At 41.9% G+C, this 22667-nt stretch overlaps 1 protein-coding gene across 1 annotated transcript in view; it reads left to right on the top strand.

The window, feature by feature from the left end:
* The first annotated feature begins 4858 nt into the window (after positions 1-4858).
* CPA6 (carboxypeptidase A6) overlaps positions 4859-22667 on the top strand; it is an 85377-nt gene continuing 67568 nt past the window's right edge. Inside the window, exon 1 of the mRNA XM_075085166.1 lies at positions 4859-5459. Within this exon, the coding sequence (XP_074941267.1) occupies positions 5359-5459 (101 nt within the window). The 5' untranslated portion in view covers positions 4859-5358. The remainder of the gene's footprint in view (positions 5460-22667) is intronic.

The raw sequence follows: 22667 nt of genomic DNA, 5'->3' as shown, positions 1-22667 counted from the left end.
CACCTGCCATCTTTTGTGCACAGTAGCTGCTATAGAGCAGTTATAAACACAGTTCACTGGTTCAGAAGTCACTTAGATTTCTCACCGTGTTTCAATATAAACATTGTTATTATGTTTTCTTTCTTCTCAATCCTATAAAAAATCATTACCGGGTATCCAGTGATTGCAAACAATGTGTGTATTAAAACTAGACACTGAACAAGAAGTCTTGCACTGTGAATATGCCACTCCACTTGGAGTTAAAGAGATGAAACTGTATCTAAGCCTGAGTATGCGCAGGCAAGTTTGAGACTCTCAGCACTAGTCTGTTTGCCTTTTAGATTAAAGATACAATCTTATACAAATCTACTAATGGTGTATGGTCCAGTGGTTATTGTCAGGAAAACCAAATGCTAGACTTAGAGTTGCCAGAGACTTGCTCTTTCTTCTGGGACAAATTATTCAGCCTCCCCGTATCTTAGTATCTCCATCTGCAAAAGAACTCCAAAACACTGGTTACACAAAGTTAGAGGAAGGCCAAGATCTTTAATGACTGCAAAGTACAGAAATTCAGAGAGGGCTGGAGGAATGTGCGATACAAGTTCAATGTGTTACTAGACACAAATAATTAATACAGAAAGTAAATGCACATGATTTGTGTGGGAGGTGCAAGAAATTTTTAAATTGCCATCTTCATATTTCCCAGTCTGAAATTTTCACCAGAACAGAAAAAGTAGAGAAATCTCTTGCCTAAAGAAAGACTATATTTTCACTCAGATAAAAATCCTGTAGGTTCAGATATAGGAAATCTTTTTTGATGTTGTTTCCTTACAAGTGCTAGCAGGGGTAAAGAGGCATCTAAGACAAAGCCTACATAGAGTCATGCTGCAATTTGTTTATCCAGTTACATACATCTATCACTTAGAAAAAGGGCGAAAGTTCTACAGAATTGTCATGCTTTTTTTCAAAACTCTTGGCCAAAGGTTTAAAACATTTAAAAGGTTTAAAAGTGGCCACACGTGTCTTAAGGCAGAATCTCAAGACAGAACAAGCTTTTCTTCACAATGTTGCCTGCTGCAGATCCTTCAAAGAGGTTTTTTTCTCCTATGGGTAGTTTTAAGAAGGAATTTCATATGTGTAATGACAGCTATGAACACAAGTATAGCAGTCTTTCCAAGGAACAGAAACTCATATAAGGAATAGAACTCATCAGGTTGGTAATACTGTCATCTGATGTCATCTGTCAGTATGGTTTCTGAAGACTCCTATGGGGGGGGTTGATCTGTTGGTGATTTCCCAGTTACACATCCAATTTTGTTTAGCTGCTTCTAAAGCATACCCATATTCAAATGTCTCTCATTTCTACAAAACAGAAAAGAATATTTAACCTGTGTTCCTGTCCTCCTGCAGAATTACAGAATAATAGAAGATGGAATGCTAAGTGAAAGCATTCCGTTCTTCCACTTAATTGAACCATTTTATAACAGCTCAGCGCCACTGACAAAAGTCCAAATAAAATGACTCAGTTATAGTAATGCAGCATTCCCAAGCAAGCCGAAGACAGAATGTCAAGATTCTTAATTGCAAAACTCATCCCTTTTAAAGACACTTGTAATTCATTTTAGAGAGCTAATTACATCTGAATACCCTGCAAGGCAATGTTCAGCACTGGTTCATTGTAACAAAACTAGCTGATCATTTATTCTTTCCTGTGCTGCCATGTCTCAGGCCACAGTGAGGGCAAGGTGATGGTGACACCTCCCAAGTACCAGCTGTCAGCAGACCCGGGAAGAAGGACCACAGAGCTGTGGGGAGGGATGCAGGGAAAGGTAGCAAACCTACACAGAGAAAAAGACACCCTAAGTGATCTGCCTCTGCAGCAGCCTGGTTTAGACTAACTCAGGTACCAACAACAGCATGTCCCTGAGTACAAAGCTCAGCACAACCTGAATAACCAACCCTAAGAGTGGGTAAATCCTCAGGTTATCAGGTCTCTGTTGCTACAGTAACACTTCTGACTATACAGAGTGGTTAGTTAACTCGGCTGTGGCACTCATGCATGGATTATATGGCTTTCATATTCTTTTACACCCCAAACCTAATGTAGCACAGACTTGGCAGGGCCACTTTCACTGTCCTTCATCTGTCAAGGACTCTGTGTGAGTTAAAACAAATGGAGACCAGGCATTGCACTGCCATTGAAAAGGACATTGCACTCAATCAACTTCCACCTTTTTTAACTAGTTACAGCAGTGCAAATCCCAGCATGAACACACTTATTCCAATTTATTATTAACTGGTATGATTTATACTCAAACAATGTAAACCCTGTTTAAACTCCTGTTTCTGAACCATTGCGACTCTAACAAACATACAGCAAGGATTGCTTGTTCAAGCTAATGCAACCTTCTCATGAAGGTGAGAGCTGGGACAGCTCAAAGGTATAAAACATGCTTATAAGAAACTACTTCCCTTTTTCTGCTCGTCTGTGCAATTACAGGCTTCTCAATAAATGGCATGTTCTCAAGCTCAGGTACCAAATGTAGGCTGCCTGCCAACTCTCTTTACGTGAAGCCTTTCTTGTTTTCATGCCATGTAGAATTGCCTCCGTTTCAGTAGCCTGTGTTCCTTGTAAAGTGTGGGATGCTGTGATAAATCCCACATCTTGATTCATTAAGAGGGAAACTGTATCTCAGCCTTCTCTTTCCTGTTCCTTCACAGGCTCTCATCACCCCCAAGTCAAAGCAGCACACCAGAACCCTTGGTGCTGGCAATTCTTTTTTTCAGCTCCAAGAAGTGAAGGAAGAGAAACTCTTACTTTCTTCCTCCCAAATGCAAGTTTTTAGCCCCATCTTGTCAGAAAGGTGGGCTTACCACATGCATAGCTTCCAGGCTTGACCACAGCGTTTTAATCCCTTCCCAGCTGCCTGCATGACAGAGTTCCAGCCCTCCCTCCAGTCTGCTCTGTCGCCTACTATGATTTAAACCGATGAATCAGAAGGACCAAGGGATCTGTATCCCCCTGCCTACCCCTACCCGTTAAAGCCCTTTTTGATATTTTTGAACTATTTCTCACTCCAGCTTGTCCACAGCTCTAAAGGTGTATTTTTAGATTAATTTAAAAATTTGTTTTAAACAGGCAGAAGTAGTACATATTAACACAGATAGCAATACCTTTCTTTGAGTGTTTATTCCACATTCTGTTACTCATTTTCACTATTTGGTTTTGATGCTTGAACTCCCTTTCATTCTCCTATCTTCTTGCATTTTACTTTCAGGGAATCTTGCAGAAAGGCAGGATTTAAGACTGAAATCTAGAGCCACAGAAGCCCATAATAAAATTCCCCCTAACTCCAGTGGAGCCAAGTTTTATTCTTGAAAGCAAAAATTTTAGAATAATAGCCAAACTATTTCACAAACAGAAGCCAATAGTGAAATTCCTCTGAACTCTGACAGAGCCAGATTTTCATCCTGAAAGCAAATATTTTAGAATAATAGCCAAACTACATTTTGAAAACATTTTAATAAATTGGTGTATTACCTGATGTACTTCAGGTGTGACAAGGATACATAGAAAAGTAACCAAGAACAGCATGTGAAATAAAGCAGTGGGTTTTGTTCCAATTTCATTCTCATGATATTAAAATATATCTTGCCCTCCAAGAGTTTGTTTAGCTGCTTCTAAAGCATACCCATATTCAAATGTCTCTCATTTCTACAAAACAGAAAAGAATATTTAACCTGTGTTAAATATTGGAGGGCAAACTTGCCCTCCAAGAGTACTTAACCTCGCGACAGCTCACTTTACCTTTGAAGTCACCTCTGAACATACAGTAGAGCTTCTATTGAATAGATGCCTGTAAAGTTAAAGTTGCATTTATTACAAGACTGAAGATTTGCAGAAAAGGTTTCAGGTCTTGACTGTAGTAAATGGAAAGTGTTTTCAACCACAGATGTACAACATCTCATGCTGAACACACATCTGTGTATATGCACACACACAAATTCACCTCTGCGTAGACTCACGAGAAATTAATTTGAGATTTTAAGCAGGGTATGTTATTGGGGGATGGGCAGTTTAAGGGAGAGAATGCCGGTAACCAAACAGAAGGGAATAATCCTGCCCTGGACCAGTCTTTCCCATCTCCAGACCTTTATCACACAACTCGTGTCAGATTTGGTGCCAGTATGGAGAGGAGACAAAGGAAAACACTTATCTGCCTTTCAGCCATAGAAAACAAAGTGCGTGCGGTTTAATACAGTCCTTTTTCAAAAAGCTCCCTGTGCCTCTGAAACATTAACAGGGATTTACAGTAGTTCTCACACGTGTTCAAATGTCAGCTGGTTTTATTTGTCTACAGCCTACTTGTTCTTTTTGCTCTCAGAGAGGCTGAGGATCAGTTAGTTCTGAAGCACTTCTTGCTCCTTTTTATGAAAGTCACATAAAAGTATCAAAGGGGCTATCAATTTATTCCATATTGGCATTATATTTTTCCTGACTTCCAACAAGTACTCCATGTGTTTTCTATAAACTGCAATTATTTGCAACAAAATTCTCCCCATTTTCCTTGCTATTTCCAGTGCTCCGCTGATTTATGCAGATCTTTCATCCTCACCAATGCGGAGAAAAGACACTTAACCCCCCATTTTGAAGAAAATGCTGAGGTTTGGTTTTATTTTATTATAGCAGCCTCTCTTCCCCTTCCCACTACACAGGCCCAAGATTTTTGGCAACACTGGTAACTTGAAATCCCACTTTCTCCTCCCTTCGTGGTTCCTACTGGACTCTCCACCGCTTAGGTTTTATGCAAGCGTATCTCTACCCTCACATCAGACTCAAATCTTTTGCCCAACCGGGAAAATCACGCCGATAATCCCCCCCACCCCCGCCGCACCGGTGCCACTCACTGCGCGGTAACCGGCCCTTGGCCGGCAGCACCTGCAGGCGAAGGCCACGGAGCCGCCGCACCCCCCTCCCCGCGGACCCCACGGAGGCTCCGTGCCCGCGGGGGGCTACTCGCCGCCGCCCTGCCCCGGGACGGGGATGGGGCGGCTAGGGGCCGGCAAGGGCCGGGCGGCGAGGCCGCGCACCCCCCCCGCCCTCCGTCCCCTCCAGCCAGGCGCGCGGGCGGGCGCCTCCCCGCCCCGTCCCGCCGCCATCCCCGTGCCCAGGGGCGGCGGGGCTGCGGGCGGCGTCCTCCCCCCCCACCCCCCCGACTTTTTTCCCCTCAGCCGCCGGCGCCCAGCAACACCTCCGACCGCCCGGCTCCTCCCGGCCCCCGCCTCTGCGCCGGCTTTGTGTGTGCGCGGCCGCCGCCACCCAGGGCGGTGGCGGTGACTGTGGTGGCTGTGGCGGCGGTGGCGTTGCGGCCCCGCACCATGCCGCTGCCCGGCGGGCGCCCCGCCGCGCTCCTGCCCCTTTGTCTGCTCTGCCTCCAGGCTGCGCTGCCGCTCCGCGGCCACGGCGGCCGCTACGCCGGGTAAGTCCGCCCGCCGGCCGGGGGGGGCAGCGCGGGGGCGGCGGCAGCCCCGCAGCCCCGCGCCCGCCGCCGACCTTCCCCGGCGCCGCTAGCGGGAACCGGCCCGGGGGCGCGCGCTCGGGCTGCTCCTGCCGCTGCTGGGCTGTTTGTTTGCCTGTTGCCGTTCAGTTGTAGCACGCGTGCTCCGGCGCTTTCCTGCGGTAGATGCTGCAAGTCTCTGCTAGCAATGGGAAGGGTGCTGCCGTGGTGGTGGGGGGGGGATGTTTTACTGTCCTTGCAGAAAAAAAAGCGGTGGTTATACAAGTGGTGGAAAGTTTGAGAGGCTTCGCCGTGCTCTGAAATGAATGAAGGTTTGTATTTTCCTTTAGGGGACAATTTTAATGGAACTTAAAATTGTTTTTAAAGTCGAGCAGTGTGCAGCCCTACTGAATGCATAAAATGCTTAATCGGGAACTCGGTTAACCTTACTGTAAGCAAGTAAAGACTTTTACATGTAGTTCGAACGACTTTTGTTTTGGTGGGTTTTTTCCCAATTTGAAGTTTAAATTTGTTGTAGCAAGAGATTGAACTAAGTAGTAGTAGTAAAGGCGAACTGTGGTGTCATCGCTAGGCTTTGCCTCCAAAGTGTGTGTTCTTTCTGCCTGATTTAGAGACTTTCTTTTTAGCAAGTATTTAACAAGATAGGTAGATTTATGATGCAAATGAAAAGACAGCCAAACAGAGAGAAGCATTAGAAACCAGTGGCATCTTTTCACATGTAATATAAAATTAATTCAAACTGACCAGCAAATTCCTCAGGATAAGCACAGCTCCCTGTGGAAGTAGGACCCGTATTATTCTTTTTATTTTATTAACGTAGCCAAGCCAGGCATGTAAATTCCACTACTAACATGGACTTTAAAAAACAAAAACATTCCCTGAGCTTCAAGGATTTGGTAATGCGATATGAAGCCATTCACCCCTGGGTCACTATTAGTGATAGAACGTAGTTATGCAATTGACAGCTGTTTCACCATCCCTGCTCAGTTCCTCGCGTCCCAGTATCTATCTGCACTGTGAAACCCAACCAGCCACCCCAGTCAGGAGCCCTCCTGTTCTTTGAAGCCGCAGTCCTGTCTGAAGTTTTGTGCAGCAGCACTGGATACCATTGCACAGTCGGGGTTTCAGTAAGACCCAATTTTTTTAAACTCAGGATTGTATTCAATTTGTTTGCAGATGACATTGAGATGAATAACATGTTCCCAGTGCTGCTACATAACTTTTTCTTAATAGTAGATACGTGAGCTATCTATTGATCAATGTATGGGATACCCAAATACACATTTTAATATCCTCTAGGTTTAAGTGAGATTGTTAATCTATAATCAAGTTGGTTAAAATAGAAAAAAATTACATACAGATTCAAGTATTGTACCTCTGCTCAGTTACGTGATTCACCAATTTTGTTAAAGTTTTAAAAATAATTTTCTTGTTTAAGCATTTTATGTGACCTGGGTGACGTGTGAGGAACCCACCCAAACTCTCCCTGTTGATCCCTGTCCTAGAAGCTTTTGCATAGTCTGGCCTAGAAAAATGAGACTTCTCATCAGCTTCCAAAAGTTGGGCAAACACAACAAAAATCACTACTCAGAAAAAAAAAAGGCTGAAAGTTCATTATAAAAACTCTTGATCAATAGGCGATTGTAGTAGGGGGCCAAGACACATTTACAAGCCTTGCTGAAAATGTGGTCACATTTGTAACAGAAGCCAGAATGCGCACCACATGTGTAACACGAACTGGAAAAATAACCTGGTATTTTTCCCACTCTACTAATCTTTTCCATTTCTACTATCCGGGCATTATTTGCGTCAATAAAAGATGAGGGAAAATTAGTTTGAAGCAGGATGAAGTTTTCTTCAGAGTTACGACTATAACTTGTCCTTCTGAGACATCTGTCGTCAGCCCAGTGTCCTGGGCAGGATCATCTAATTTCTTCTGTGTGTGCAATTGATGAGAAACAGTTGAGCAGGTATTGCCATCCCTACTGAACCTGGTCATCACCCAACGGGAAAAATTTTGTGGTAGGTTTTTGTTTGAGAAAGGCAATCGGGAGGTGAATATAGTTTTCTAATGGTCATTATTAAAAGGCATGTCCCAGCCACCTGACTTCATTTTGTGCTGAGAAATTGTGCATCAATCCTAGTAATTTCTGTCATGTCAGAAGGTGTACCGTATAGGGGAAAGGCATAAATATAATTAGGGCAAAAGGATGAGAGAAAAAAAAGAACAAAAAAAGCAACGGAAGACATTTCTCATAAACACGGGCCAGCACTAGGGGGCATAGAGCAATTGTACCTCTTTAGCTGAGGACTCTGACCTAAGACAATTAGTTGGTATTGCACACGTTTCTCCAAACTAACTTCCCCAAACTTTTCAGAGCAAGCCAGGTATGCCAGATGGACACATCTTTAAGCAAATGCATTCCAGATACCTTTGGGAAGTCAACAAATAGTTGGGAAGTCTCAGCAAAGATGCAGCAGTTCTCATGCCCAATGAGTTCTTGCAAAGACTGAGGAACAGCTGTATTTGCCTCCTGCTGCCTCACACACCATGCAGGAGTTCAACCTGCTTCTGTGCTCTTGTGCCTGTGACAACTCAAGAGGAGGCTTCACCTCTAAAAGACACTGCTAATGAGCTACCCCACAGCAAACTCAAAACTGCTCTCACACACACGTTTTCCTTCTCCCATTAGCATGCTCTGTCCAAAGATTCCAGGGGACATAGGCAAGGGTGGGGGGGACACACATCAGGGTTTGGGCAGAGTAGATATGGTATATTCAAGAGGATTTTCCAGGAGGCCATTACCAGAGGTTCAAACAGGCAACAAGGATAACCAAATGAATGGAATAGTTTGAGTTCCTGAGATAACCATGTAAGCGAGGACTCTTTGGTCTCTAATTGAAACAATTTAGGGCCTAACGGATATCTACAAGCTTTGAATGACATGGAGGTGGTGGATAGAGAGCAGTTGTTCACTGTTTCTTCCAGTTATAAGAAGTAGGAGGCATAAAACAAATATAGTAGGAACCAGGTTAAAAAGAAACTTCTTCACCCCACAGGTGTGAGACCTGTGGCAATTCTTGCTGAAGGATGTGAAATGTTTACAAGGATTCAAGGTGACTTGACAAGTCCATGGAAAGTCTAGCTACTAGGTATACTACCGAAATGACATCCAGCCCAGGAGACCACTGTGTTGAAAGTAACTGTAGGGTGGGAGAGTGCTTAGTGGTAATATCACACTCTTTTGCCTCGTAGCTACTCTTCCTTGGGTAGTTGTCTTTTGACAGTTTTCCAGAGTAGGGACTTTCCAGAGCAGATGGAATTTTTGTTGGTTTTTTTGACCAAATGCAGCAATCATCCTACTTTCAGGGATCCTATGAAGAAGTAGATGGCTTCTTATTTGTAGGTCAAGATTTCTTCAGACAAAAAGCACGTCTCTCATTTGTTCTTTAAAAATCACTACTAAGATCTTTTTACTCCAGCTCATCTACCTCCACCTCTACATGGCAGTCGGGCATGTTCCCTCTATTTTCTACCCCACTTCCCGTTCTTCCAAAGCCGTTTCAGAAGTGTGCCTCATTTCATCACCGCTCTCACCTCAAATAACTAAATGCAGGCAAAGGCTGAAAAAAACTGGCCCATTTTTCTCTAAGGTTTTTGCAGGAGGATTTGGAGTATTTTTAAATATTGGATCAAGGTATTAACTCCTCCAAGGTGTTATTCTTCCATGGGTTGCAGTGCTGCAGATAATTGTCATTTCTCTTGGTCAGGTGAAGGCTATGGAACATGCTTACATTACTGTGTAAGAACTGCGTAAAATAATCTGGGAGTGATGTTGAGGTGGGTAATAAGGAAACTGAACACAGTAAAGAAATGTTATAGAATCCAAGATATAATATGCTGCAGCTACTGGAACATCACATCCTGAAAATTGCATAAACCAACTGTTCATGTAGGTAAGCGCAGATATCAAATCTGAGAGCATTCAGCAAATGTCAAGTATTTTAATGCCCATTAATATCCCTACATACCATAGCTGAGTGCCTCTGATCCTACAATACCTTACACACAATAGCTGGCAATTGTTCTGTCTCATGGCAAAAACACATGGGAGTGTGACGAAAAGAAGTTGCTGAGGGAATTGAGAAGTGGAAAGGAACTCCTGTGCTACTCCCCTCTGCAGACTTTTTCCAAATATTTTAATCAGGGACTAAAAGATCTGCTTTGCTGTGTAAAAAACATTCTTTCTCTCTGCTGCTCAGCTCTACTTCCCCACCCCCAAGTCAAAGTAAAATGTCATACACACAACTGGAAAAAAAAAAGCATTTGGAAAGCACACCACCAGCATTAGATGGAAGTTAATCATGTTCATTCAGATGAAAACCACACTTGCTGCTTCTCTGGATGGTGTCAGGGAGCTTCTAAAAGGTAAAAAGCTGGGAGCTGTCTAGCACAAACAATTTTAAGTATCCTCTTGTCAAATAACCAATAATTCTGTAACAAAGCACCACTGATTCCTAAAAAAAGCGCACATCAGTGAAATCCACAACTCTGGGACTTCTATACCCATGCTTGTCCCAACACTGCAACTCTAGTTTCGTCCTTTCTCATCACACAATATTTCCCCTGCACAATACCATTTATGTTCTCCTAGAGAAAAAAAATTACTGCCAAGTTTTGATTCTTTTTCTTCTCTAAGTCCAGGCACAATAAATTTACCTTTTAAAGCCTCTCTGCCCTCCTCATTATAAATGAGAAATATGAAGTGTTTCAGTTGCTTTCTGTCCCTTTTTTTTTTTTTTTTTTTAAATAATTGGAACAACAGTGCACATCCACATTACCCAGGTGAAATGAATGCCAGGCAAAGAGGCTCCCAGTTCATTACAGCTGTGTCTAAACTAATTTCCAGGTTCATGTCACCATGTGAGCCTGGTCCCATACTTGTTCAAATTGGGACCCCATTGAGTGGGGTTGTGATTCCTGTCTGGCCTCTGCAGGTGGAAAAGAGAGGCAGAAAGCATAGGGGTGTAAGGGAAGGCATAAAAAATCAGGACATGGACAAAGCTTGCACCCGTACTTGGGAGATCTGAACCTTTCCTAGGTTTCCTACATCAGATGCAACCTATGGTCTTCTAGTAAGAATGATTCTTTGGGAAAAGTAAAACCAACTTCTGTAAACATTTACGCTTTACTCATTTTTAAAAGTATATATGTTAGAAGTGTGAATGTAGTATATTACTAAAGAAAATTCATGTTCAGGCTTGGTTTTTAGTCCACTAATTATTTTCTGCAAAAAACAGGATACAATTAACGTGTACTTAGACAAAGATACTTGTAAAAAAAGGGAGTTCACCTATTAAATCTATCTAGATGCTCAGTGTAAAACATCCACTTTGAATCCACCAGCATCACTGTCTCATGGAAATAAGCAGACAAAGAAATACATCTTTTCCTGGAGCTTCTGGTACTAGTTGCAGTTATCTCCAAAGCTCCCACTTCCAGCTTCTGCTGCTATGAATTCACTCTCCCAGAGTCACTCATAGGCTTCATAAAATGAAGTTCTCAGCTCTGAATGTTTTGTACAGGACTTTAACAAGCACTCACATGGGACAGATACTATATAAATTACGTAAATACTAATTTTTTTATTAAAAAATTTGGATTCTAAAATATGTGAGCAATTCACATGAAAGACAGTGAAACTTACTTGTAGTCCAGAAGGAAAATCACAGTTCTGAAAGAAGATAATGTGAAAAAGGTAGGCTAAAAATCTGTTTTTCTTGACTACATTTATAATAATTTGGAAGGAACTCTAGTTTCATATACTCCCTAGGACTGTATCCCACACTGCACAATAAGCAGGATCTGAAGGTCTCCTGAAATTCTAGTATCTGTAAAAATGTCGTCCATATGTCTGAAACAGCCGTATGTGGTCAAAATGCCGTAGGAAACCTTTATTGCTCTATACAGTTGAAGGTGAATGGCCACCATTAATCATTTCTTGCTATCTCCAGGAGGTAAACTCTGTCATCTCTGTTTTGCAGAACTGTCCTTCACTTATCTTTTCTCCTTAATTTTACCTCTGAATACATAACAGAAATTGTACTCCCTCTTCTGTTGTAGAACACAGTATTTAACAGTGCACAGTGTGCATAATGTTCAGACAAAAGTCAAGAAAGGAACAGATACGTTGATCATATACTGGGGCATCTGTTCAGCAGTCCTGTAAGCAAAACCTGCTGTGAGTACGCATATAGCAGTAAAAACTGAAAACAGGCAGTGTAGTTCACCATTCAGTATTTTTACTGTTCAAGCAGTATGAATTGTTTTGCTCCCAGCTAGGAGATAAGGAGAATTTTCCAGCAGTTTGACCCTCTACACACAAAAAAACCCAGCATTGTTACTGTCCCCTGCCCACCCAGCTTACACATTTATGCTATCAGTATTATTTTTCACGCAGAAAACAACTTTCAGCAAATCCTGTACTCTCCATTCTATTTACAGTGATAAGCAGGTTTGGTTGCAAAATAAGAACCAATAATTGCGATTATACGTTAGACCTCTCTCTGAAAACCCTGCTGCAGGCAAAACTCCTTGCAGAACTTTACAGGACTTTTTCTGGTCTCAGATTTGCAGGAGCAGACCTACAGTCAGCAAACTTCTGGAGACAATTAAGCCCAATCCCAATTTTTTCCAGTCAATTTTGGTTCTGATTTAAAGGCTTTGTTCACACGGAGGAGTACAAAGATGTGGTTCTGATCTGATAGGGGTGTTACAGCAAAACGTGCGTGGATTTTAAGGGTGCTACTAATTTACACCTCAGTATGTCAGATCAAAATCAGACCTTAAACAGGCACTGTAAGGAAAGGATCTGCAAAGAAAACTCTAAAACTGCTTTTTGTGCAAGATACCTGAGGGTAGGTGAGCCAAAGTACTCTGAATTTAAAAGATATTCAGACCAACAAATGATGGGGGCAATATATTCCATTTTTTTTTAACACTTTGCACCTTCGGAGCTTGCCAAATGAGGAGGAAGGCCAAGGACCTCACTGCTTTCTTGTGAAACTGAAAGCCAGCCATTGCACGTCACCCAGGAGGAGCAAGGACGCCTGGTCTTTGGGGTGGGTGCTGACACAGGCTGGCACACAGCAGCAGGCAGGGAACACAAACCCATTCCTTCTGCCTGTGTCTGCTCTGTGCTGGCTGAATGCTCTAGAGAGCAAGGTTCTGCCAAGCCCCCTCTTCCTCTGGGGAACGATGAGACTTGCAAGTGTACTTATTTAAAGAGAAACCACACCATAAAGTTATCAAGCAAAACAGTACACGGAACGGCACTTGCTAAGGAGAAGATATTCTAGACAGCTTAAATACAGCCATGAAAAAAAACAGAAGTATCATATCAAATCAAACCATTTTTTCTTTTGTTTATATTCTACAGCTCAGTTAAGGCCTCTGTACAGGGGAGGCTACCAAAGCAGGACCTTGAAAATGAGTTTGTAGGGTGTTTGTTACAGTAAGGTTATTCTAAGAAAAACTTACTGTTTCTTATATTTCAGATACCTTCAGGAGAGTAATGATACAGTTTGCAGCACCTCATGGTTGTCTCAGAGAGAGAAGAGGCTCTTTTTATTTTTAATTTAGATTTTTGTGTTGCATTTGGATAATTACTCATGCTTACAGTATCCTACAGGTTTGAAAGCCTCAGGTAAGCAGCATAAAAGGTGGTACACCTTAAATACAAGACAACATAGGAGCTTGTTAAGCCAGAAGACTTTTTTTTTTTTGAGGGTCAGGTAGCATACATGATAAAACTACAGTCTGTAGGTGGATTTTAAATGTGGATGTTTTGGCCATTTTAATATTTTTTTCTCCCAAACCACTGAAGGTGTTAACTCAGTTGAAATAAATGAATGGATTAATGCATTGAAGTCAGGCATTGAATAAATATGGGATAGGACCCTGAAAGAAAGTCAAGCCTCAAGGACAGATGTGAGAAATTACTTTAGCAGGCCTGACAAAAAACTGGTGCAGTCTTTTGATTTACTCCACTGTACTCCTACCAAGATTACCGCCAGATGCTACTCTCTGGCTGCAGTGCAGTAATACAGCCAAACCCTGCTAACCCCCGCTAATGGCCAGCTGCAGCCAGGGCAGGCAGTTGTGCTCCCACTGGTCCAGGTGTGCAGCTGCCGCTCAGGGACTGGCACTCCTCTGCCTACAGTGAGCCAATTCCAGGAGCAAAGAGAGCAAATAAGCACTTTTTTCCTCTTTTTTTTTTTTTTTTTCCTGGAGTAACGTTCCGCTTGTCAGGCTATGATCTGGCTGCTGCAGAGCCTCTGGGGTGTTCGTGTTGGCACAAGGAAGGGGCAGGAGTGGCTGGTTTTTTGGTACCTGCCTGCATACCTCAAGCTTCTCAGTGTCCCTCTACACATATGCACTGGAGACAGTTGTCTGAGACCAGTTAATTGCAGGGATGATCTCCAAGGAGCACCATGGTTTTACCTCGGCAGAATTTGGCTTCCTGATCAGTCCTGGCTGCCAGATTCCTCTCCAGACCGATGTCAATGGAACAGTCCCAAATGAGTGTTTCAGGCTCATTCAGAGAGAATAGTGGGATGCTTATTTTCAAATAAGCAGCTTCCTTGAGGTGCAAAACCAGAGAAAAAGTTAACCTTGGTACTAGCCATCATCACACATGGGTTTTTGAATCAAAGGGACTTCATCATGCCTAATGTCCGAAGAAGCTGTAAGTCCTTCTTTATGTAACAGACCAGACTGATGTGATAGAGTCTACAGAAAAATAACCTCTATATTTATTAAATAGTTTGGTGTTAAGCAGGCAATAGCTGTATTTGTCAAGGAAACAGGGAAGACATTAACTAAGGACATTATATTAAGACCTCCGCCTTTTTTGTCACAGTGCAGTTTCAACAGGGAAATAAACCTTAGGTTCACTTGAACTATACCGATCAGGCAGCCAAGAACATCCTCTGCCTAAAATTTATACCAAATAACAAGAGTCACCATGTAAGGACACTGCCAAGTCTGGACTAGTAAGCTGTGTCTCAGCAGAATGAGCTTGTGTCTTTGCCATCAGTACACAGTGAAAACATACCCTGTGGCACAAAGACAGCACATCGTGTCTTTATCCTACTCCTTTATCAACAGGCAGGTTCCCTGATCCATCTGCCTGTGGTAGTGACAATGCTAAAAATATATATGGAGATCATTAATAGAACATGAAGTCTAAGTAATTTGCTTTCTTTGTGAAAAATTAAATAATTTCACCTTCAGTCTGTTCAACTGAGGTTCTTTTGTTTTGCTTTTACCAAAAGTAGCTGTCTTAGTTTTGAATCAGTCTTAAAATCGTGACCTATTCAAAAAAGCTTCAGAGGAAAACAAAGCACTGGAGTATAAAAGGTAAAAGCCTTTATATTCACTATCCAACAGCAAAAAAAATAATTTTGTCTTTCTGAGGCCTAGCCTAGACTTGTAACTGCACTGAAATATGTAATTATGCAGGTTTTGATCCCTACTGCAAGAGTTGTTTCTGTTCAACATTAAGTCATCCTGAGGGAGAGTGGTGGTTCTCCCTCTGAAGCAGCTGCAAGGAGCAGGAAGCACAGGAAATCAGGGCTCCTCTGCTGAGCAGAAGGGCAACCACGTCTTGTGAGGAACCCTGTCTGCTTGGCATGGGCATATTTGATGTGTCATACCTCTTAGAGGCCCCAGGCAAAGAAACATCACCTGGTCAACATCATCATCCTTTGTCAGCCAGGCACGTGACAAAGATGATGATCTGCTCTTGCCAGATGGTTCTGGGCCAATATGGGGCAGAAACGTGGGTATTTCAGGTGCAAATTTGGTGAGTGACGACTCGGGAGCTTCAGCCTTTCCTCCCCTCTATAATGTATGCTCTGTCACATGAGGTAGTTAGCTGTTTCAGGGCCTTGCATCTAGCCTCATCTGCCAAAAATGTCTATCAAATTAGGAAATAGGTGTCCAGTGAGTTCAAGTGATTTGCAATTCAGGAGCAGGTTAGTAGATGTCACAGACCTGGAGACTTTAGGACCATCAGTGTCTCACCCTAGCATCCAGGCCCTCTGTGCATGCTTAGTCCTTAGACAGTGGGTGGCATGCAACCCACCAGTGTGTTATTTTTCCTATGTCCATCCCTCTTTTCTTGGACCTATCATCTCTTCTTCATAAGATAACTGGCATTTTTTGGCTGTATGATGAGTGATGGACAAAAAGGCACCCAAAAAGTCTGGTAGTCAGCACAGGCTGCCTCTGCCTGACCAAAGTGGAGAATGATTTGTCATGATTAGCACGTATGACCCACAAACAGATGGGAAAACAGTGCAAAACTGTAGAAAGATTAATTAGCTTAAGCCTCTGGGAGATGATGGAAAAGTGAAATAAGGCCAGTCTTCTACATGGTAAGGAGTCAGTATAGACTAGTGCTCAAAATTAGTTAAGCCTTACGGCTCCTTTTGATGAGGGGTGACCTCCCCAAATGCTGTAAAAGTTCCACCAAGGAATGGTGGGTGAAGGGGTCCAAGGACCAGGAAAACCTGATCTTTTGCTTCTGCTGAATGAAACTGGGAGTGAGGAGAAAACCTGCAGATTTTACCTTGTCAGACCAGATCAGTCCTACCAATTTGCAGACAGCTAGACAGTGCCGTGAAACAGTTCCAGGTACAGAATTATAGAGAACAAGGGATCTGCACTGTGCTCTGTGAAATCTGATCTTTCTGCATTGTTTTTCTTTAATCCAGCATCCATTATCTCTGCTGAAAAAACACACGTGAGCTTTTATGTGTGGCAACTGCACTGGGGGTGGTCTGTGAATTAGAAGGCATTTGCTCACAGAGCCTGCAGCAAGTCACGCTGACTGCAGGCTGCACAGTTCTACTGGAAAAAAAGAAGCAAACAGGAGACAAAAAGCATTCTCCTGGATGGTTAAAGAGGTCAGGTCCGTGAAAACTGGGAGGTGTAAGGAAAGAGGTTTCTAATATTCATATGTATTTACTGTGAAGTGACATTAACTGAGGGAAGTGAGATACAACATTTTCAAGGTTTATTTTACGGGTGATGGATCTACCAGATTTCAGTTACCTTGTTAGAGCTAATGAAATACAGTCTTAATGATGGAGTAGCTAATAGCTGGCCAATAAAAATGCTAAATAATTATTCTGTTAAAACGTATAAAATAAACAGAACAAAAAAAGGACTTTGCAGGAGGAAAATGCAGGGATCTCACTGGGAGGACCAGTTTCACAGCAGCCAATGGAAAACACAATTATTAGGGTGTATTTAGCAACCGACAGTCCCTCTGTTCCACTGCAAAACGTTACTTTTTGGGGGGAGAAAAAATAATACAAACTTCAAGCAAACAAAGAAGGAGTTTTTAAATTACTTGTTGTTTAACCTCATGAAATTTAACAAGAGCAAGTGCAAGGTCTTGCACCTGGGGAGGAGCAACCCCATGCACCAGTTCAGGCTGGGGATTGACCTGCTGGAAAGCATCTCTGCTGAGCAGGACCTAGGAGTGCTGGTGGACAATAAGTTGACCACAAGCCAGCAATGTGCCTTTGTGGCCAAGAAGGCCAAAAACATCCTGGGCTGCCTTAAAAGGTGTGGCCAGCAGATTGAGAGAGGTTATCCTCCCCCTCTACTCTGCCCTAGTGAGACCACATTTGGAGTATTGTGTCCAGTTTTGGGCCCCCTGGTTTAAGAAGGACAGTGAACTGCTTGAGCAAGTCCAGCGGAGAGCTACCGAGATGATCAGGGGACTGGAGCGTCTCCCTTATGAGGAAAGGCTGAGAGACCTGGATTTGTTCAACCTGGAGAGGAGAAGACTTGGGGGATTTCATCAATACCTATAGATATCTAAAGGGTGGGTGTCAGGACGATGGGACTAGACTCTTTCAGTGGTGACCAACAACAGGACAAGGGGCAATGGGCACAAGTTGGAAAACAGGAAGTTCCACCTAAACATGAGAAAAAACTTCTTTCCTGCAAGGGTGACAGAGCAGGGGAACAGGCTGCCCAGGGAGGTTGTGGAGTCTCCTTCCCTGGAGACATTAAAACCTGCCTGGATGTGTTCGTGTGCCCCCTGCTCTGGGCGTGCCTGCTCAAGCAGGGTTGTTGGACAAGATGATCTCCAGAGGTCCCTTCCAACCCCTACCATTCTGTGGTTCTGTGATAAAGAACTTTGCTGCTTACAAGAAAAAATAAATGGGCACGTTTAAGGTAATATTTTTAAAGTTATCAGACTGCACGCAATATTTATTTTTAAACTGCATGTTTAAAAAACACCAGATATTGTACAATGAAGTAATGTCAGAAGAAGACTGGACTCTGTTTTCTTTGAGGAACAGGCAGATGCTCACTTTTAGCAGCGACGTCTTGCTGAGAAAACAAGAAAGTTTGTTTTCAGTGCAAGGACACCAAACACACTTCACTGCATTCAAGACTTGCGTCCCCATTGCCTGTGGGGTTCTGTTGTTTTAAGCTTAATTATTACTCCTGTGAAACAGGGAAGGGGAAGTTTACAATTACAGTTTATGGTGGAAGAAGTAAGAGTTGTCTTACTTTATGGTAGGGATTAACCGAAGGAAACATTGCCTGTTGGATAAGCACTGCAGCCAAAGCTGAGAGGCCTTTACTGTTTTGGCCACACATTGTCTTGATGTATGGCTTAGGTCACTCCACTCTCTATTTTACAAAAGAAAAACGGAAGTACAACAAAAAGATATATTTTTCATTTGAGATGGAAAAAACAAAATTCTGATACAAATGCAAAGTATCACCTCATATATTGTGCTGCTTCTTGCATAATATAAGTTTTTGGCAGCTTTTTCGTAGCCATGTAGCATGCCAACTCCATTTTCCATGAAACTTTATGTAGGGATAGCTGGGCACAAAAAGAGTATAACAAGAAAGAAGCTGCAGAAATATGGAGATGACAATTTAATGGTTTTGTACAGCTCTAAATTTGTGTGTTATTAATTCACATAATACACCAAGTTTAGCTCAGGATGCACATATTTTGCACATCACAACTTTATAGACTGAATAATTGCAAATAAGGATTAGTTCACTTCACAAATTTATCTCTGTACAATGTAAAAAAGACAGTTTGAACTGTAAGTGTATATTCATATAAAGCAGAGAATGTGATTTTAGCTGGATTTTTAAAAACTGCCTAACAATAAAAATAATCACAGCTGTGTGTCTGGGTTCTGATTTTAGTGTTTAGTGGACATGTACTGTTGCTGCTAGCTTCCCCTTCAGTTTATAGTTTTGCTAAATCCCATTCCTTCAGGCATATCGAAGTGGCTGTCCTCTTCTAGAACAAAATATAGAGCAAGGCTGAGGTTCAATATTGATCTCAGGTTTCAAAATTTGTGCACTCAAGATGGCATAAGACAATACAAGGATTATATATTTCTTCATGTAAAATTTCATCTCACTCTTCTAGTCCATTTCAGTCAAACTGAGCTATATCCTATTTATCTACCAAAAACTCAGCAAAATTACATAGACCAACCAAATCTTTCCCTTCCCTCACTCTAGCATTTCACTTATAAATGGGGAGCAAGTATATTAGAGGCTCTATTTGATAAAATCACTGGGTGCTACAGCAGCAGAAGCATATTTTTAGTGAAAATGCTGCTTGGGGGACATAACTTGGCAAGCAACATCGCCCTGATGGAAATAGCATTTGGCATCAAAAGTTCTTTTCACAGAAGGCTGATGTACATAGTTGCTCAGCTGTCGTTTTCAAAGGACCTTTCCTTTTGCTGGCTGTGCAGGTGCTGAGCTGAGATTACAGCCTGCTGTGTAAAAAACCTGCTTTTTTTCCTCGTACCTGCCTCTCAGTTCTCACCCCCTTCTACTTCATTGTCCTCAGGTCTCATCATAAACAGCCTGCAGAACTGTTCTGGGTAGGGACTGGCATTTTACCACCTGCTGGATCAGCAGATAACTCCAGGTCTTTGTTGTCTTGAGTCTGCAGTATAATCAAGTAATAGTAGTTTCAGCTCTAACACAGGTCTTTTGGACAGTGGATCCAGCCAGTATGACAAATAACAGTCTTACACTGGTGAGAATAAGCTTAACAATTTTTTATTAATATGGATGCTTTCAATTTAGGGATTTGTTTTCAGCTGGACAGAAGGCAACAAATGCTGATGAGATGATTTGTTTAAGGGGCTAGCAGCTCTCTTCAGCATTTCGTCAATTTTCCTGAATTGTAATAGCAGGAAAGGGCCTAAATTGGGTTTATGAAATAAACTGATAGTTTCCATCAAGTATTAACAGACAAAGCTCCATTTCTTAACGTGTTGATGTAAGCTTGAGAGCTGATACCTGAGTGCAAGGCTCTACCAGCACCCTCTGAACTCAGTATCTTCTTCTCCTCGATCCCTCTGGATTTTCTTGGTTTATTTGCATGGTCTTAGTAGTTTCCTAGAGGTGAGAGTTGGAAATTGTGATCAGTTAAGACACAGTAAGCAGGAGGTCATAAACAATAGCTCTAAAAGACATTATCTAACCTGTTTGTTTCAGCCCAAAGTAACTCACATCCTGGATGAAGTTGATAGCAATGTCCTTTTTCACTAAAAACTACATGTTTTCTTATACATTCACACAACTATGTGTATCGACATTTCTGAAATGGGAAAGGCGTCCATTATACCGCCAAACCTGTTAAGTCAAAGCAACACACACAAAGGTAACTGTCTTTCATACAGAAAGTATGAATAGCATGATGTCACTCAGTAAGGTAGACTAAACAATCTGTCTTTTTTAGATAAAAACTATAAAACCTTTAGAAACATTTACTGTATCGGGTATCTGATGAAAATTGCAGTAATAAATCTGAGATGTTTTAGAAACCATATTCCCAGGACAATTACAGAACGCCCTAGGCATTTGCTGTCTGCCTGCTGTTAGGCAGAACATGTTTGCACCACATTTCATAAATTCAGCTTTTGCAGCATGGATTGTTTTCTTCTAAGAGCACAGCATTGAATTGTCTAAACAAAATGAGTGACATAAAATCTCAAACGGAGAGTTTGGTATTTCAGCAACAAAGACATAATACTTAAAGAAGATCTCTGCATTTGTGGTTTTTTTGGTTTAGCAAACTAGATGTCAGACTGATGTTTAACAACCAGTGCGGTAAACGCTTTTTAACAATCAAGTAATAAACAAATGTAAAGGCATGTCTCATGAAATCAGCTGTAGGTTGTTAGAGCATTGCTGTAAGATTTGCTTGCTACCACGGGTGCCACAGGGCTCCAGCACTGAGAACGGTACTCGGCTGATTAATGGGATTTGCTAAGCTTTGTCAGTGGGCTGAGGCTTTCAAAGTAGCCCCTTCACCATCTTCCATGCCTTCTCCCAGGAGAAAAGCCAAACTCCTCCTGTCAAATTCAGCATGAATAGCCCAAGCCATAACTCAGTTGTAACCACATCTTGAACTTTGAAAACATGAAGTCACTGCTTTGCCAGTTAGAGTTTTGGGAGGGCAGCCAACATACTGCAGGGTGGTTTTGATGGAGTTACAGCAAAGAAATCAGAGTCCAGCCAAAAATGAACGCTCCTTAATTTGAAGGAAAAGTGATTACCAGGCAAATAGGTGAGATTTTCGAAAGTTTCAGTTCAGAGTATTAAGCCTTTTTTCATTTACCTGGGTGGAAACAAAAACCTTACCATCTAATAAGAGCTCTGGCTTTTTCATTTAGCAGAGCTCCCCAAAAGTGGATTGTGTTTCTTTTCTTGGTAGTATAAGGGAATCCCAAACCCTACTGCATTAATTCTGTGCTCAAATAATGTTTTTCAAGTCACCCTTTTTCTTCTGCCTTTGTTGGTCCTTTAGATGACACAAACAAAACTACACCGTATTTTCTGATTTTTGATTTGCCTATTGAATTGCTGGGGGAAAATGCAGACATTGGTTCAGTAATCAGAATAATTCTGTGGAACATTGTCTCAGGAAGTTCACTTTTTGGACACTTGATAGTAAACAAGCTGTTTTCTCCAAAAGTTACAAAATTCTCCAAAGTGAATGAAACTGTAATGCATTTTAATTCATGTTGTGACCAGAATTTCCCAACCTCAGCCCACATCTCTACACAAATATTTATTATCTAGCCATAAAATGAATGTATTAAATAAGAAACTCCATACTCCATTTTACAAACATTTATCTGTAAATTAAGTCATATTGGTAACAGATAACAGTTTCTGAGCCTACAGAAGTCCAAAGCACTATTTGAAGTAGTAAGATGATCTATTTAAAGGGGGTCATTTTTTGTGTTTTAAAACATTAAGACAGATTTTCAACCTTTTGTTTAAAAAAAAAAAAAAAAAAAACAAAAAAAAAAGAAGAGCTCTTAGGTGTGCCAGTGACTACAGTACCTCACATTATATTGCAAATGTTTTATGCTGCCCTTTTGGGATATCAATCACAGGACCCATAAGCAAAGAGTCAGTAAAGAAAAGAGTCTTCCAGGCATGAGACATCTGGTGCTTTGGCAGCCTGCGCAGACGTTATATTGCCAGCTTTAAACTGAGCCTTTGAGTTCGCCACATGCTTTAGCTGATGATGGGCTGTCTGGACTGCCATGTGTTCCTGGTTGCGGTAGCTTTAACATTGAATGTTTAGGCTTATTCTCTCTCTCAAGGATCTCCACATGGGTAAAGCTTCACACTGAGCCCTAGTATTTAGGGCTTACAGCATCACTCTTCTAAGCCTATAAATATGCATTTCTAATCGGTTTTCTAAAGATTGGGACAAATTTACAGTACTCCAAGAATTATGATCCTGAATATTTCTGTGCATCACCCACAGTTCTACACTTGCAGCCATTCAAAAGAAGCAATTAGAAGATTTCCCAACCACAAGACCATCAAAACATCCATTGACTGATCAGAAACTTCTTGGTCGCTTACTTTACCAAGCTGAGTCTGAAGCATATATAGTTTTTCTAGCTTGATGGCAGGCTCAGTTATCAGAAATCTATTACTAGAGGAATTCAGCTGGAGGAATTGTGCTTGTCAGTTATAAAAATGAGGTCTAGGATCAAACTGGGCATGTCATCTGAAGCATAGATTGTAAATAGTCCCATTTATGTGTATTTTGATTTAAGGTATTC

The sequence above is a fragment of the Phalacrocorax aristotelis genome, chromosome 2, assembly GCF_949628215.1.
Source record: "Phalacrocorax aristotelis chromosome 2, bGulAri2.1, whole genome shotgun sequence".
Classification (NCBI taxonomy): Eukaryota; Metazoa; Chordata; class Aves; order Suliformes; family Phalacrocoracidae; genus Phalacrocorax; species Phalacrocorax aristotelis.
Note: the sequence above shows the minus strand (reverse complement) of the source record. Positions and strands in the feature narration are given on the sequence as shown.